The following is a 14,384-nucleotide window of genomic DNA, read 5'->3' on the forward strand; positions in this document are numbered from 1 at the left end:
CTACTCCCAACCTTACCAGAACCTTATCCCATTTTCCCCTAGGCCTCCTCTTGCGTTTCCTCCTCTCAATGCTCCACCAACACCGCATTAATCTGGTCTAATTTTCTGACCATTTTCTCAACAAAACAAGCCCTTATGTCCTCCAGACTTTGTAGGCTTTCCCGGGGCAGTGCAAAGCTCAGCGCTCCCCATCCCCAGCTCGAGTCATGTCACTGCACATCATTCCCTCCAACTTGCGCCACCCACATTCCCTTGCTGCCTTTTCCTGCAGGCAACTTCTACAAGTTTGGGCTTCAAGGAGCAGCTCTCTGGCACAGCACTCCTCAGGCAGGCTGTTTTCACCCTGCAAGCATTTTACCAGAATTTGGTGCTGGCAGGTGCTCACCAAGAAGGCAGCACCATCGGCTACGCTACAGCCTTCCTCCACATGGGAGACAGTCCTGGAGGGAAGGACAGCGCGTGCACAGCAGCTCTGCTGTTTTGAGGAGCTAAAGGACAAAGTGAAAACTCCCAACCCCTAGACCAAGGCCGTGCAGCACCACTAGATACAGCTGATTAAGTGTAGTCTAGGCAACAAGACATTAAAAGCTGAAACACCCCTGGCTAAGAAAAAGCAGGACAGATTGATTTTGCCACAGGAAATGCACGCTTGGGTTTCTCCCTCAGCTTCCTCATTTAGGCATATCTAAGCAGTGAGTCTGGCTTGTACACATCTCCCCACCACTTTCATTAAGCATAAAAATAACATTTACAGCTATTTTATATCTGCCCACAAAAGCTACATTGGCCCACAGAAGCAGAAAATTATATTTCTTAAAAATATTATCTAAAGTGAGACTCTTCAAAATGATACCATGAAACTATACACAGTCAATGCTTTTCAGAAGGCATTTTAACTGACCTGTATTTGGAAAGCTTTTAGTGCTCTCTTTTTGAAGAGAGATTGTTACCGATATATATAGCAGGTTATAATATAGAAACATTTGTCCAGTACTGTGCAAAGCTATCACAGAAGTCACTGACATTTGATTAAACTTGGCCCATGAATAAGTCTGGTCCTGCTCTAGGGAAATCATGCAAGTTAACAGTGTTACCAATTCAGTGTTGAGACTCCTGAATTGCATTCACCAAATGCCTTAGATCCCAGAATTAAGTGATACTGGTTGGTTAAATGTGCCTTAAGACAACTTGGTGTTCCCTCCGCAGGGGAGGCATTTTTGCAAGGCATCTTTAAAACCCCAAATAAGATGGAAGAGACTTGGATGTGGTTCCGAATTTTGGCACAGATTTCCTACGGGACAGTATCTCTAGGTGTCTTAGATTCATAATAAAAAGGGGAAAGCTCCCATTTGTGTTGAGATAAATGTCATTATTACTTTTTCTGAAGATATTTATTGAGGAAAACATTTTATCTTTGATGATACTTACAAAGCATGTGTATAAACAACAAGTGCTTTTTAAGATTTTATGAGTTTTACTACAATTCACCATTAAGCATAAAGTTTAGTGAAGTTACTACAAAGGTTAAAAAGGTTCACACCATCCTTTCTCCACATATAAATTGTAAGAAAAATGAGACCTTTTACAACTTCTAACTGCAATGATTCACATCAACCTAATGTCTCTTATCTGCCTCCCTAAACTATGCTAGCAGGACTGGCTTGTTCTTGTTTTCCCTCCCTCTGATTTCTTTCCTCCAGCTGATTCTAGCATTAAGGCAGTGCTGTAATTCATGTAAGAATTGTAAGAATAGTATTCCTTTTCTGGAGAGCTTAACATGGAATACTAAAGCTTCCCAAGGCTGCCTCTCTAATATTAGTGATGAGCTATTTAGTTTTCCAGTAAAAAAGCCTGATGGACTATAGCAGTATTTTAAACACAGGGTTTCATGGCGTCAGACATCTTTGGCACAGCTTAAACAACTCAAGAAAAACAAAGACCCCAGTTGTATAGAAGACACATGATTTTAAGGGGTACCCACCTGCAATTCTCATCAAATCTGAGGAGAACGATGGTAACTGAGCTTCCAGGAAAGCCAACGCTTAACTAAAGAAACAAGTTTCTTCCAACAAAAACATATGAGACACAGATGCCCCCACACCAATGAGAAAGGCAATAAAAGGTACATCCAGTTAAGAACATTTGGGCTGAGCTACCTTCTGGGTAGAAGAGGCAGTCAAGAGGTGATCCATACCAAGGCATTGTATTTGCACAGAGCTGAAAGCAAGGCTCAGTCAGCAACCCCATCCTCTTCCTCCTCAAACATCACTTTTAAGATCCACAACTCAATTCACACAGATATACATGGATTTTTTCCTCACCTACAGCCAGCAGTAAGCTTACGAGTTGCCCTTGGTGGAAGATGACACCACACTAACAGTCTATTGAGAGCACCAAAGGCAAGAATCACTGCATGTGACTGCATGAGATGAAGCACTTGTTCCAACCAGAAAGGTGACAAGCTGCCTAAGGAACTTACCTCGGAACTTTTTGGGTGGGTTGTTAAGATCCCCTGCTTCTGGCTGTACAACACACCGATCATCCACAAGGCTGCAAAGAAACGAGCAGTTGAAGTGAGGTTCTTTTCCCATGCAAGTGCTTACATCCTTGATAGCAAAAACAAAGGGGTTTATTTGCAGTGTTTTATCCGATTGGCCACTTCAGCAGAAAACATTCCCCAGATGCCAACTTATGCCAAACCTTTCTAAAAAGCATGCAGCTAATTTTACTGTTGCCCAGAGCTATGCTCCTGGGTAGGCGGGACAATAAATAAGTCATTGCTCCCATTTACTGCATCATCTTTATGTCCCCTTCTTGAGGTGCAGACAGAACAGCCCATATTCTAGTCACAAGATAGACAGCCTCAGAACAAATGTTGCCTCTTGGACAGATTTGAATTGCATTGCAATTGTGTTTACATTAAAGGGCAAAAAACAGGAAAATGACAACTAGGCCATTGTCACTGCAAACTGGACACTGCCCCTGTGACCTGTCAAGTATCCAAAAAAGGCAGAAGGTTTGACTGCCACAGTAGAAATCTACTCCCAAGAGAAAGGAAGGCACAAATACCACCCCCCTTGCTTACCAGTCACCAAGGGAAGTGAAGAGATCCTAAACTCCTCCTGCTTTACCAGGAAGGAAGCCAATCATACAGCTGAAGCCAAGCCATTCCAATAGGGAATCATGAAAAATCCAAATCACGAAGATACAACTGTAATCAAATATTTTGCAGTTCCCGATTTGATCCTACATTATTCAACTTGGCACCTTTAAACCAATCTGTCAAAGAGGCCTTCTACACAGAAGTAGAAAATAAAACTCCAAGGTCTTAAAGAATTGAGAAGTTCATTCTCATGCAGAAACAACTTGAGAAAGAGATTGAAACCTAGAATATGAGAGTTGTTCCTTGCAGGCTGGTTACATGCAGGGAGCATCCTGAGACAACATTTATGGACAATCGTGAAGTGCATAAAAGTGATCCAGAAAGATTAAGTGGACCCAACAGTTCTATGCTTCTAAAATTTGCATATGCAAACATATGAATAAGTTGCTTTTTCCCCATGGATTTTCCCCCTATTCACTATATATATAGTTGTGCTCCAACAAGAATATTAATATTTGAGCTGACCAAAGCACCTATTTCCAGTGAACAAAGGCCAAAAAAAGAGTTAAAAATCAGGTTACTCTGATAATCCCCCAGATAGTTAATCTCAGTGCAATATATTCCTCTCATCCTGAGATTTAAGTGGAAGACAAACTTTTGAAATTACTACAAAAATAATTTTATGGGGTGTGAAACACAAAAGAGGATATATTCTACACCAGTAATCATAACAATTACTGAGCACTGAGTTTGGAAAACTGCACGAGCAAAGTCCCAATTAAGCAAAAGTCAGGTCATCAGAATATTGAATAGGTAACTCCCTTCGAAGAGAGTTACTTGGCAGAAGTACGTTAGAACGTATAGTGGTGTCTGCTTCTCAACCTTCAGTAACCATATGAACAAGCCATTACACACAGTTATGACATAAGACTGTCAAAACTCCACATGGTATAAAATACAATTACACCAAATCTTTCCTTTGCTTCTTTAATTTTCTCCAAGACAAAAGCTAAATCAAATATGGGACAAAATTAATTTGATTATGAAGGCTTATTAAGATGATAATGTTTTTCATGTTTCATCTAGCAATTGGGATTTCTGGCTTAAATCAGGCTCAGAATATGTGTGGCCATTATATAATGCAGTTACCTTAAAACAGTACTAAACAAATCAAAGAGAATACTTTTAACACTAAAGGATATTTAGACCTGCCATCAGAACACCTGATAAAGCCTTAAAAAGTATGTACCTAAAAAATGTATGTAAAAAAATGTACTGTGTGGCGAACAATGTCTCAAAGGACTACCCATGGTGAAAAATATCTGCTTAGCAATGCCATCAAAAGCCACAGCCATTGCATACTGTTCATCATGCATTGTATGGGATCAAACAAAACATAACTTTCTACATATTCTGGAATTTACTGCCAAACTTGCTTCAATACTTGGAAGAAAAAAATAGCCAAATATTTATTGTTCAATCATTTTGCCAGTTTTCAGCAGATAGTATTTGGCCAGTTACACAGCTGATCGAGTACTGCAGAGTGCACGTGTCATATTTGACGGGTACCTGAGAAATCTGTCAAATACATTCGCCAAATACTATTCATCCAACCCTACTTACTACATCCCTTGCTTTTATCATACCTTCTTTCCCTTCTGGCAGCATCCCATATTTTCTTCTCTTTCCTATAATAGATCATGGTGCATCTTCAGTGTCTGCTTCCTCCTCTGCCCCCTTTTTTCCAGAATCCTAACAGCTAGAGGACTAAACCTACAAGTTAGTTTGGAGTCACTCAGATGAGTTTCCAGCCCCCAGTTTCCTGACGAGAGACTTACCAGGATGCTGTCTCTGTACCCTGCTTGGGAGCTCCACTTATCAGATGCATCTTGACAGTAGGCATCAAAAAAGCCTGCTGTCACTGTACCCACCCTGAGGCTCTTACGGCTACTGGAAATGAGAAGGAGCATGTTGGGTGCCTGCTCACAAGACCATCAAGCTTCCTGGTTGCTTCTTTACTACTCTTCCATTGTTGAGGTACCACAGCAATGTGGCACACTAATTCTCTCCCACTGCTTTCTCACTGTTTTGAAAGAAGGTGGCAGATGTGCCCTTTTAGCCTGTCATCCAGCCCCGGTAAGGTCTGACAAAGCAGGACACAGCTCTCCCGCCAGCTTCTGATATTCTGCTAGACTTCTCCTAAAGAGCAGTTGAGCAAAATAGGGAAGTTGTCGAAGCTTTAGCTCTACTGCAGGTCAATTACACAGCTTTTCTCTGCAAAATATTCCTTGCCCTAGGAAAATGGCTACTTTTGTTTAATGAAGTGGCATGTTCTTCGCAGTGGTTCGAGGCACTCGCTGTTGGAATATCGAGGGGCTCCCAGGAGAAAGCGCAAAGGACGTCTATGAGGAAGCACAACAGGAGACAGGAGTAGGCAAGGCAAAGCTCCCATTGCAGTTCCAGTGGGTACTGACCATTGGCAAAGCCAGACGTTCAAAACTTGTTCTCCTTTGACACGAGAAGTGCAATTTTATTTGTATGAGAAACCTCTAATACTGTAAGGAAGGACAAAACCTGTCATACAAGTCAGTGCTTTATAAACAGTTTGGGTCACGGCTCTCCTTTATTTTCTTCCCCCTGTTTTATCATTTACTTACATGGCCTACACTACATTCTTTCTCCAATCAGCAGATTGCACTTGGGGCCTATTCATTCCTGACTGAGAAGAGAGGAAGAGAGAATAAGGAGGGACAGGACGGGACACACAAATGAACATTGGACAGACAACACGAAAATCATTTTCTTGCTTTCATTCCCTCTATCCATTGCTTAATCTTGGAGAGTTCTTCCTCCCCACTAAACACATTAAAACTGAATGATGGCCATTAATATCCTCTCCAGCTTCCCTACATTTAAATTTCCATCTGCTATATTAACTTCATGCCATTTTTAAAAATAGGGCCAAGTCTGTACAGAAGGCTGCCTTGCTTTACCCAGTGTTTCTTAGGAGTCAGGCTCAGGATAGCTGGTTCATTTCTGTCAGTCCTTCATACGCATGTTCTTAGTACAAGAGAACAGTTGTTCTTACCCCAAAGTGCTAATAAATCCATTTGTTGAGCCCTCTGCATAGAGAGAACAAATATCTCCAATATGAAGGAAGCTCGACATCTTGTCAGTCATCTCTGGCTTACCGCCCCTGCAAGAAAAAGGAACATTACTATTTACTAGCCAGAAGGGTCTCTTGACATAAGCTACTTGAAGGGGTCCTATTGTTATTGTAACCTCCACTTTTGTTTGCTTTTATTTATTTGAAAATCTGCATTAAGTCCTTGCAGTGAAATTTCAGGTATCTAAGAACATGCAGCACATCAAAATACTTGCTTAGAAAAAACAAACCAGGTAAAACCAACAGGCTCTTGGCAGCCCATTCAGTGTGGGATTGTTTCAGTGGGAGCTGCATCTGTCCCACCGATGCTTGTAGACATCTGCACACCCCCCGGGCAGGCAGAAGGGGCTGCCTCAGTCTCGGACAGTCCCCGCTGCCCCAGTCACCGCGTGTTCCTCCACCCCAAGCAGCGCTCTCAGAAGCGACGCCAGCAGGGCCGAACACGCTCTGAAGGTCCTTGGAGCACCTCACTCAGTCTAGAAGGTTGGCATGATTCACTATAGGCACATCATCCATTTAAAGGCATTGTGTAGCAGCAGATTTTCCATGCAAACATGTAAAGATTGAGATTTTTTTTCAAAGTTAAATACCTTAAAGTATACATCAGTAAGTCAAATCCCTATGAAACTAGGAATATTTCAACCCTATTTCCAAAAAGGTGGTCCAGACACAACAGCAAGGAAAAAGCCACCTAGTATGGTCAACTCACAGTATTGAGGACTATCATTACTCTTTTAAGCCCCAAATCCTGGACTGAATGACTCAAGACTTGCCCATCACTCAAATAGAAAAAAAAAACACAACACAATCTGTCACAGCAACAAAAATAGAGCCAAAGATGATGATCTCTAATAAGAGGAAACCCAACTGGTCAGCTTTTAACAACCTCTTTTCAAAAATCATTTACTGGCTTTTTGGAGATCCCTCTAAGCCATGTTTTTTGATCGCTGGGCTCAAAGCGTGAAATAGCTTTGAGTACTGCCTGCTGTTTGCAGCCCTGCAGGCTGCTCTTGGCATGGGCTACACGGGATACATCCAGCACCCAGCCCTCGGGCCCAAGGGAACGTACCTGAAAATGCTCTCGCCCTCCCCGACACCCAGCGCGACAACCCAAGTCACCTTTAAACGGTCTGCCAGCAGGAGAAGGAAGCAGCAGGGATCACTTACTGCAGAGCACAGCCCTGACACTGTATGTGGGATAAGCAGTCCCTTTCACTGAACACTATCTTGTTTACCAAAAGAGTAAGGATCAAGATTATTGAGCAACGCTGGGGCTCAGCAAGGACAGATTCATGGCGATTTAAAAGCTGATGCCAATAACACAGTGCAGATCGGGTGCAAGCAGAAGACAGGGGCTGCAGGCAGCTATCCTTCACTTCCCCCCCACACCCAAATAATAATAAAATTAAAGCTTGTTATAGACATGATTCTCATATCTGGAAGTCCCTTTGTTGTATGTTGATGAAAATCAAAGTCAAGACACACAAAGGGTAGCGGGCCAAGTCCGTAAGCAGGGGGAGAAGTCCCTGCTCCCAGGCCAGCCCGTGTGCCGGCACCGCAGGCATCTTGGTTCACACCAAGTCCCTCAGCCCCTGCATATGTCACACAGTCCGTCCGCACCCTCTCGATAACTAGGCAGGGTAATAGCACTACCTATCTTGAATTAGATGCCAAAAACACGCAAAATGACTGAGCTAGTATCACTAGAAATACAGTTTGGTTTATTCCCTGACTTGGAGTTTAATAATAAGGTATTTCATGCCAAAGCTTTCAGGCCTTCACAATTAAACCTGAGACCTAAATTCATATAGCCCAAAGCAAAATGAAGGAACTCTTCCAGAGCACACTAGCCATCTGTCTTACATTTGGGCTGATTTAAAATCTTTTTGAACTTTTTGCCTGTTCAGTACTGTAATATGGTTACACACAAACAACATTTTTAGCTCAAAACTATTCCTTTTTACAGTAGCATATATATTGGGCATCCCCCTCTTGGTGGAGGAAGGGAAATATTTTATCAGACTATGTCATTTTACTTTAGAAGAGACCCATGTTCCCCACAGCTGTTCCCATGAGAATGTAAAGGTCAAAATTACTGACTTCCATTAGGAGAGAGAACAATTTTTCTTGGATAAAAGCTAAAACCCCCGACCATTGACTAAATGCAGGCCTAAGGATGGATAATCAAGTGTCTGCATCATACTAATTATTTTGCATGACAACATAGAATTTTTGAAGTTTGCTCTACTGAGAAAGTTCCAGCCATAGTGCACTGCATCCTGTGTGATTCCAACATACAAAAGCACATTTGCAATCTACTGACACCTCCAATAGTAAAATGTTTAGCAATTTCAGCTATACCCATTATTTACCCTCATATATAATGGAAAGGTATTTTTAACCCTCAAAACAGTTCAGATTTGAATCATCTACGTGTAAATATATATATATATTTCCATACTGGGTAAAATTCATCATTACAGAAGCAAGTTCTGCCTCCGTGTAGCTCAGTGGTGCCAAGCACAGCCTTGCTGCGGGCAGCACATGGGAACTTGAGCACAAGCTCCGCAGCGGGCGCCGCGAGCCCTCCGGTGCCCGGGCAGAGCGAGCGTGCCCATCCCGCCGGGTTTGACCGTTCCTCTGGTGGAGTCGAGACTTCGACAGCTTGACCTGACTACAGCAACCTTATTTGCTGTGGCTTTCCACTATTTAGTGGGTGAATACTCCTCCCACACCAGCCCCCTACTCTTTTTGAGCGCTATTTAAACACTGATCAGCATGATGTTATCCACAGTAAAGCGGGAGGTACTTGGATGGACCTTGCTCGAATGAAACACAGAGCCAATTCCAAGGAGGACCAGCCCCTTAGTAAAATACTTATTTACCTGGGTCATTTCAAGGCTTGCCCATACTTAAAACCAATGCGGCTGTGCGATGTGTCTACATCTCAAGTTCTTTTATAACTGAATACCAAAAGCCAATCCGTTTGACATTTATCTCTAAGCACAGTGTTTCTGAGGTTGGACAGTGCTCAGGAACATGCTGAACTGGCAGATGGAGTGAGGCAACTCAATGACCCAACAAGCCTCCTTCTATATAAGATTTGCTAATTTGGGTTACTTCAAAGCTGCTTTGGTATCATCCTCCACAAGGGGCTTGACAAAGCTAGTCCGGTGATTAATCAATTATTTGCACTAAACACTAAGCAATCAGCTTCTGCAAATGGAGTATTTTACGCCCTTGTGTAGGACATTTGAGAAAAACAAAAACAAAAAAACAAGGTTTTCAGGATCAATGTATCCTGGTGCAGTTTGAAACCCTTTCAGGAGGTGACTGCTGATTTCTGAAGACTCTTGGCATCTCAGTTGGAGAACCCTTTGTGGCTGACACAGCCACAAAAAACCTGACCAACCAAACCTGTAAATCTGAGAGCTGTGACCCCAAGGTCCCAGCACAGGTGGGTTGCACAGACTCCAGAGCAGGGGCTCCCTCCTGGGCACTCGGCTCAGGAGTCACCAGCAGCCCTGGTCAGGAAGGACGCGCTTCCCTCTCCCCGGCCTCGGCTGGGCAAGGTGGAAGGTGACGCTGCTGGAAAGAGCCTGGAGGAGAAGGAGGATTCTTACAGACGCCATCAATACCAGCTTTTGTGGTGAAGAGCCTAACAGCTCTGCTCAGAGACAGCATCACAATCTGCTCTACAGATAAATAACTGCTACTCTACAATTTATATATATATACATATATTTTTGCAATTTACATATCTTTGTGGGGTGGAATTTTTCTAGGCAAAACTACCACAACACCTAGAAATAGATCTCTGACTGAAGAGGAAGTACAACAGTTAGTCAAGCGGGGCAGAGAGGTGTTTTTCTTTAAAAAAATATTAATTGCACAAAATATTATTGCACTTCCCCCAAACAAGCTGCATTTTATATAGCAAAATGCTAGTGAAAATAGTCAATCTTGCTGCATTTTATATAGCAAAATGCTAGTGAAAATAGTCAATCTTGCAATACAAAAACAAGCACATTGGAATGGCTTGCACGAAGCCTTCCCTCTCAATCACTAATGCTGCCCCCCAATTCACAGGTGATATCCAGCAGACCCTTCCTTGCAAATTTTCCCATTGGCTTTACGGAGGATTCGGACATGCCTATAACGTGCCATCAGTACAGGGCACAAGCAGATCACACACTTAGGCTGATGACCTTGAGTAACCCAGTAAAAACCAACAGTCACTCCAACTCAGATATTTCAACCCATCTTCTCATTTCATAGTGGTGGTTAAGGCAGAATGTTCAATAAAGACAGTTAGAAATCAAAACTACTGTTAACATCAAATATCTTAATGAGACATCTGCTTTTTGAAGATCTCTGAATAGGAAATGCAACCGATTTGTAAACATCTCATACCAATTTCTTCTACTGCTCATCTAGCTCTTGATCATTTTCAGTTAGAATTTTTCAGTTAGGAAGAAGGCTACAGAGCACCAGGGAGAGATTGCCTTCCTTGAACAACAAAGTCAAGGCCCCCTTTTGAAGTTACTTCTTAGCAGGACAGCATGTAACATGAGTTCTGCAGTCTCCATTCCTCATCTCAAGCAATTTAATGCCAAAAGGCTCTTCAAAGGGGTTTTTGGTTATTTTGATATCACATCTCACGTTTTTGCTGTGGGGGGATTTTAATACGTTCACCTATGACTGGAAATCCTATTTGTACAATAAACTTGATCAAATAAGTCTTACTGCTGATGATTTGATTTCTAGCAACCAGGAAGGAAACAACTTAATCTTTTCAAGGTAGTTCTAATGATGTTTGTTTTGAGCGAGAAAGCTCCTTGCTGTGCCTTGCAGTTCTGTGATGTACTCAGTTCACCATTAGCATATTTTCACTGCAGTTTATTGCTCAATTAGACCAACAATTTTGTAGGTATTGTTTTAGAAATTGGGGCAGCACTTTAACAAAGACTTTATCACTATTTGAATTTAGGCAAGGCTAGAATCTCAAATTGCATTGTACTTGAAAATCTACAGATAGGAAAGACTACAGTGAAAGCCTAATTTTGCTTCAGTTTTTAAAAGGAAAGATTGAATTCTTAACAGTGGAGAGAGACAGAAAAGCCAACAAAACTGCTGTGGCCTAAAAGTCATTGCCATGCATCCATAAATTAACAGATATGACTAATATTACAGACTCTCAAGAGAGACCATATAGAGGCAGATAATTCAAAGTGTTCAAAGCAAACATGACTGGGTCCTTAATATTTCTGGTTTAGACCTGCCAAGCTGATATTTCTATAATGTGACTCTCAAACAGTGACTCCCTAGACTTTGGTGAGAGGCAAGTGCTTAAACACTTGGGTAAGCTTAAACTTTATAACAAGATTACCTGATAAAAAATGGCTTTCTAGACTTGTTGCAAAGTGTCTCAACTAAGATTTTTCTAACAATTTCAATGCTTTTTTTAGTTATTTAATTACCCTAGCATTCTGTATCTATTTTAAAAGTGCAGTTAACTTTTCAAATCTGAAACAAAAAACTAGTTCCCATCCTTATTTTAAAGAATAGGAGGTTACCTCCGTAAGGGCTAAGAGGGGGGGAAAAAATTCACAAGAATTTCATTAAAGCAGACGAAGGAAGAAGTGCTCCATTTAAAAGATCGAGTGAATAATCACTCTTCTGAGGCTGCAAGAGGAAACCTGATGGTTTTCTAAGCTTCTGACTTCGCAAAGCTGCGGAGGGCCCTTTGCACTCATGCACCCAGCGGCAAACACAAGAGTTGGGTGACAGCAGAAAGGCAGCTGGCTCCCCACAGCCGTGACAAGTACTGCACGCCAAGCGGAATGTCCCAGGAAGGTCATTAGCCCCCTTGCTGAGCATGAACTGAGGAGTAGAGGGAGACCAAGAGGCTTCTCAGACCCCAGCACTGTTCCCAGCACACGGACAACGACAGCAGCCTGGGGAGTCCATCCCCACCGTCCCCAGCGCTGGGCTGCCCTCCCTGCTCACCCTGACACGCTCTGAAGGGAAGGAGCTCAAGAACCATGGTAAGTACTGACAGGGTTATATGCTGCTAATTTCATGCACATCATGTTGCATTCTGGAGATAGTACATTTAAAGAAATATATCAACATGTTATGTTTATCTACCACATGATCCTGTTTTCCATTTAAGGTAACTTTTACAGCCAGCAGCCTTGTATCTGCAGACATTTGATGAGCAAAGATTAAAGAGGGGAAACATGCTTTCTCAGATAAAGTATTTTTCCTCCTAATACTTAAAATGCAGCAGTTTTTCCTACAGTTTTAGTCTAAATAGACAAGATGGCGAATGCAAAAGGGGGCAGGCAGGACGCAGCACAGTGCTCCCATTTCTCAAGGTCATTAAGTAGGTTAGACTCGAAGCCTGGATTAGGATCCCCATCTCCTGCATCCCGCTCCACCAGCCTGTGCCGTCCTCATCTCTCAGCAGGAAGCTCATCCCAGTCGCACACTCTGATCAACTGTTTCCACCTCGTCTTGAGGCACCTTAGAGGAGGCACGAACACGCGTACAGCAAGATGGTGCTTCACTTGAGTTCTGCTATTGGCATACCACAGAAACTGCTGTTTCTTATAGTTACCCTACAAATGATGAAGTTTCTCAGAAGTGACTAATAGGTGCAATGAAAGTCAGGTAAAGGAAACAAAAGCAACGTACTCTGTTAACTTAAACCTGAATAAATACTCAGTACAGATAAGCAAACATCTGTGATATCCTTTTCTCTGCAGATAGGAGGCCTGCATTTCTTGATTTGTCAAGTTCAACCAGACAGGATAACAGCCATGCTGTAGCTACAGAAAGTTAGGGTTGAAAAGGAAAACACTCATAACCGCACTAGGCAGAAATTATCCTGACAGACATATCATACAGCAGCCATTTCACCGATACAAGAAACGCAATTAACAGACATTTGAAGAAAGCTGAAAAGAAATTAGGGGCACACTATCAGGAAAAAAAAAAAGTATTTCTTAATGTTTCAGACCAAGTATTACCTGACAGCAAATTTTTAATTCCATTAAAAGTATGAAGTTGATACTGCATCTAACCCTGAAGAGAGAAAGCAGCTTAGATGTCAGCCTCTGGATGAGGCCCTACAAGCACACACTGTTTTCCAGAATATTTCTATCAGAAGGAGAAAGCAGGAACATGCCAAAAGAACCAGGGCAGCCAATGTCATGGGGAAAGAGAGCAAGCTTGGTTTATAATATCCACTGGAGTCTGGCCAAAGAGGAGAAGTGGCCAAGGAAGAAGAATGTACAGAACAGTTCCAATTTCATTTTGCATGGCCATATATCTACTGAGGCTTTGCCACAGAATGGGCCATCTCCTACAGCCCCTTTCATCAAGTATGAGCCCTCCTGCTACCTCACAAGATACAAGCTCTTTTTGGCGAATGCAGTTTTCCCTAAATGTACCAGAGTATTTTCCTTTTGTCCATCTCACTAACCCTCCTCCTACTTCTGTTCATCTCCCTCAGATCCTGCATGCCCAGTACTTCCATCCTTCTCATGTCCTCTGCTCCCCATTGCTTTTCTTGCCAATACTTCACCTTGGCGGGGGTTCTTGAGGCTCCATGGCAGTGCTTGAGTCTTGACTCTCCTGAATGGTTCCTGGTAGCTTTGGGTCCCTGGCAGCAATAAAGCAATGGCTTTCTCCTACGAGCAGGTCTCTTCTGTTGAAGGCTTGCAAGTCTTCTCTTGTCTTGCAGATACAGCAGCCCTACCAGGGTACGCTCACTGGTCTCCTGTCCTATACAGCCCAGTAGGCACCCAGGTCTGCAGTGAAAAACCTAAATGCCTCCGAGAGGCAACTGAAGAGGAGGAGCCACTGCCACCACATGATGAACACGTGTGGAGAACCACTAGTGGCCAGGGACCTACTTTCAGCCCTACTGATCTAAAAGGGAGAAAAAAAAAAAAAAAAAAAAAGCCCAATCACTTGAGCTCCTTTACAAATGAAGGTTTCAGGTTCACTGTTACATCTTGGCCCTCAAGAAACAATTCTCTAGAATGAAAACTACAGTCGTTCTTCTGAAACAAATGTTCAAAATACTGCACCAACTTAGCTCATAAA

The 14,384-nt window shown here is 42.5% G+C and overlaps 1 protein-coding gene across 1 annotated transcript in view; it reads right to left on the reverse strand.

The window, feature by feature from the left end:
- ITPR1 (inositol 1,4,5-trisphosphate receptor type 1) overlaps positions 1 to 13,886 on the reverse strand; it is a 153,097-nt gene extending 139,211 nt beyond the window's left edge. Inside the window, exons 1-3 of the mRNA XM_088532057.1 lie at positions 13,861 to 13,886; positions 6,192 to 6,299; positions 2,480 to 2,550 (exon numbers count right to left, since the gene is read on the reverse strand). Of these exons, the coding sequence (XP_088388183.1) occupies positions 2,480 to 2,550; positions 6,192 to 6,299; positions 13,861 to 13,886 (205 nt within the window). The remainder of the gene's footprint in view (positions 1 to 2,479; positions 2,551 to 6,191; positions 6,300 to 13,860) is intronic.
- Positions 13,887 to 14,384: the final 498 nt, after the last annotated feature.

This window comes from Tinamus guttatus, unplaced genomic scaffold (genome assembly GCF_059628265.1).
Source record: "Tinamus guttatus ecotype Peru unplaced genomic scaffold, ASM5962826v1 Tinamus_guttatus_pri_ptg000451l, whole genome shotgun sequence".
NCBI lineage: Eukaryota > Metazoa > Chordata > Aves > Tinamiformes > Tinamidae > Tinamus > Tinamus guttatus.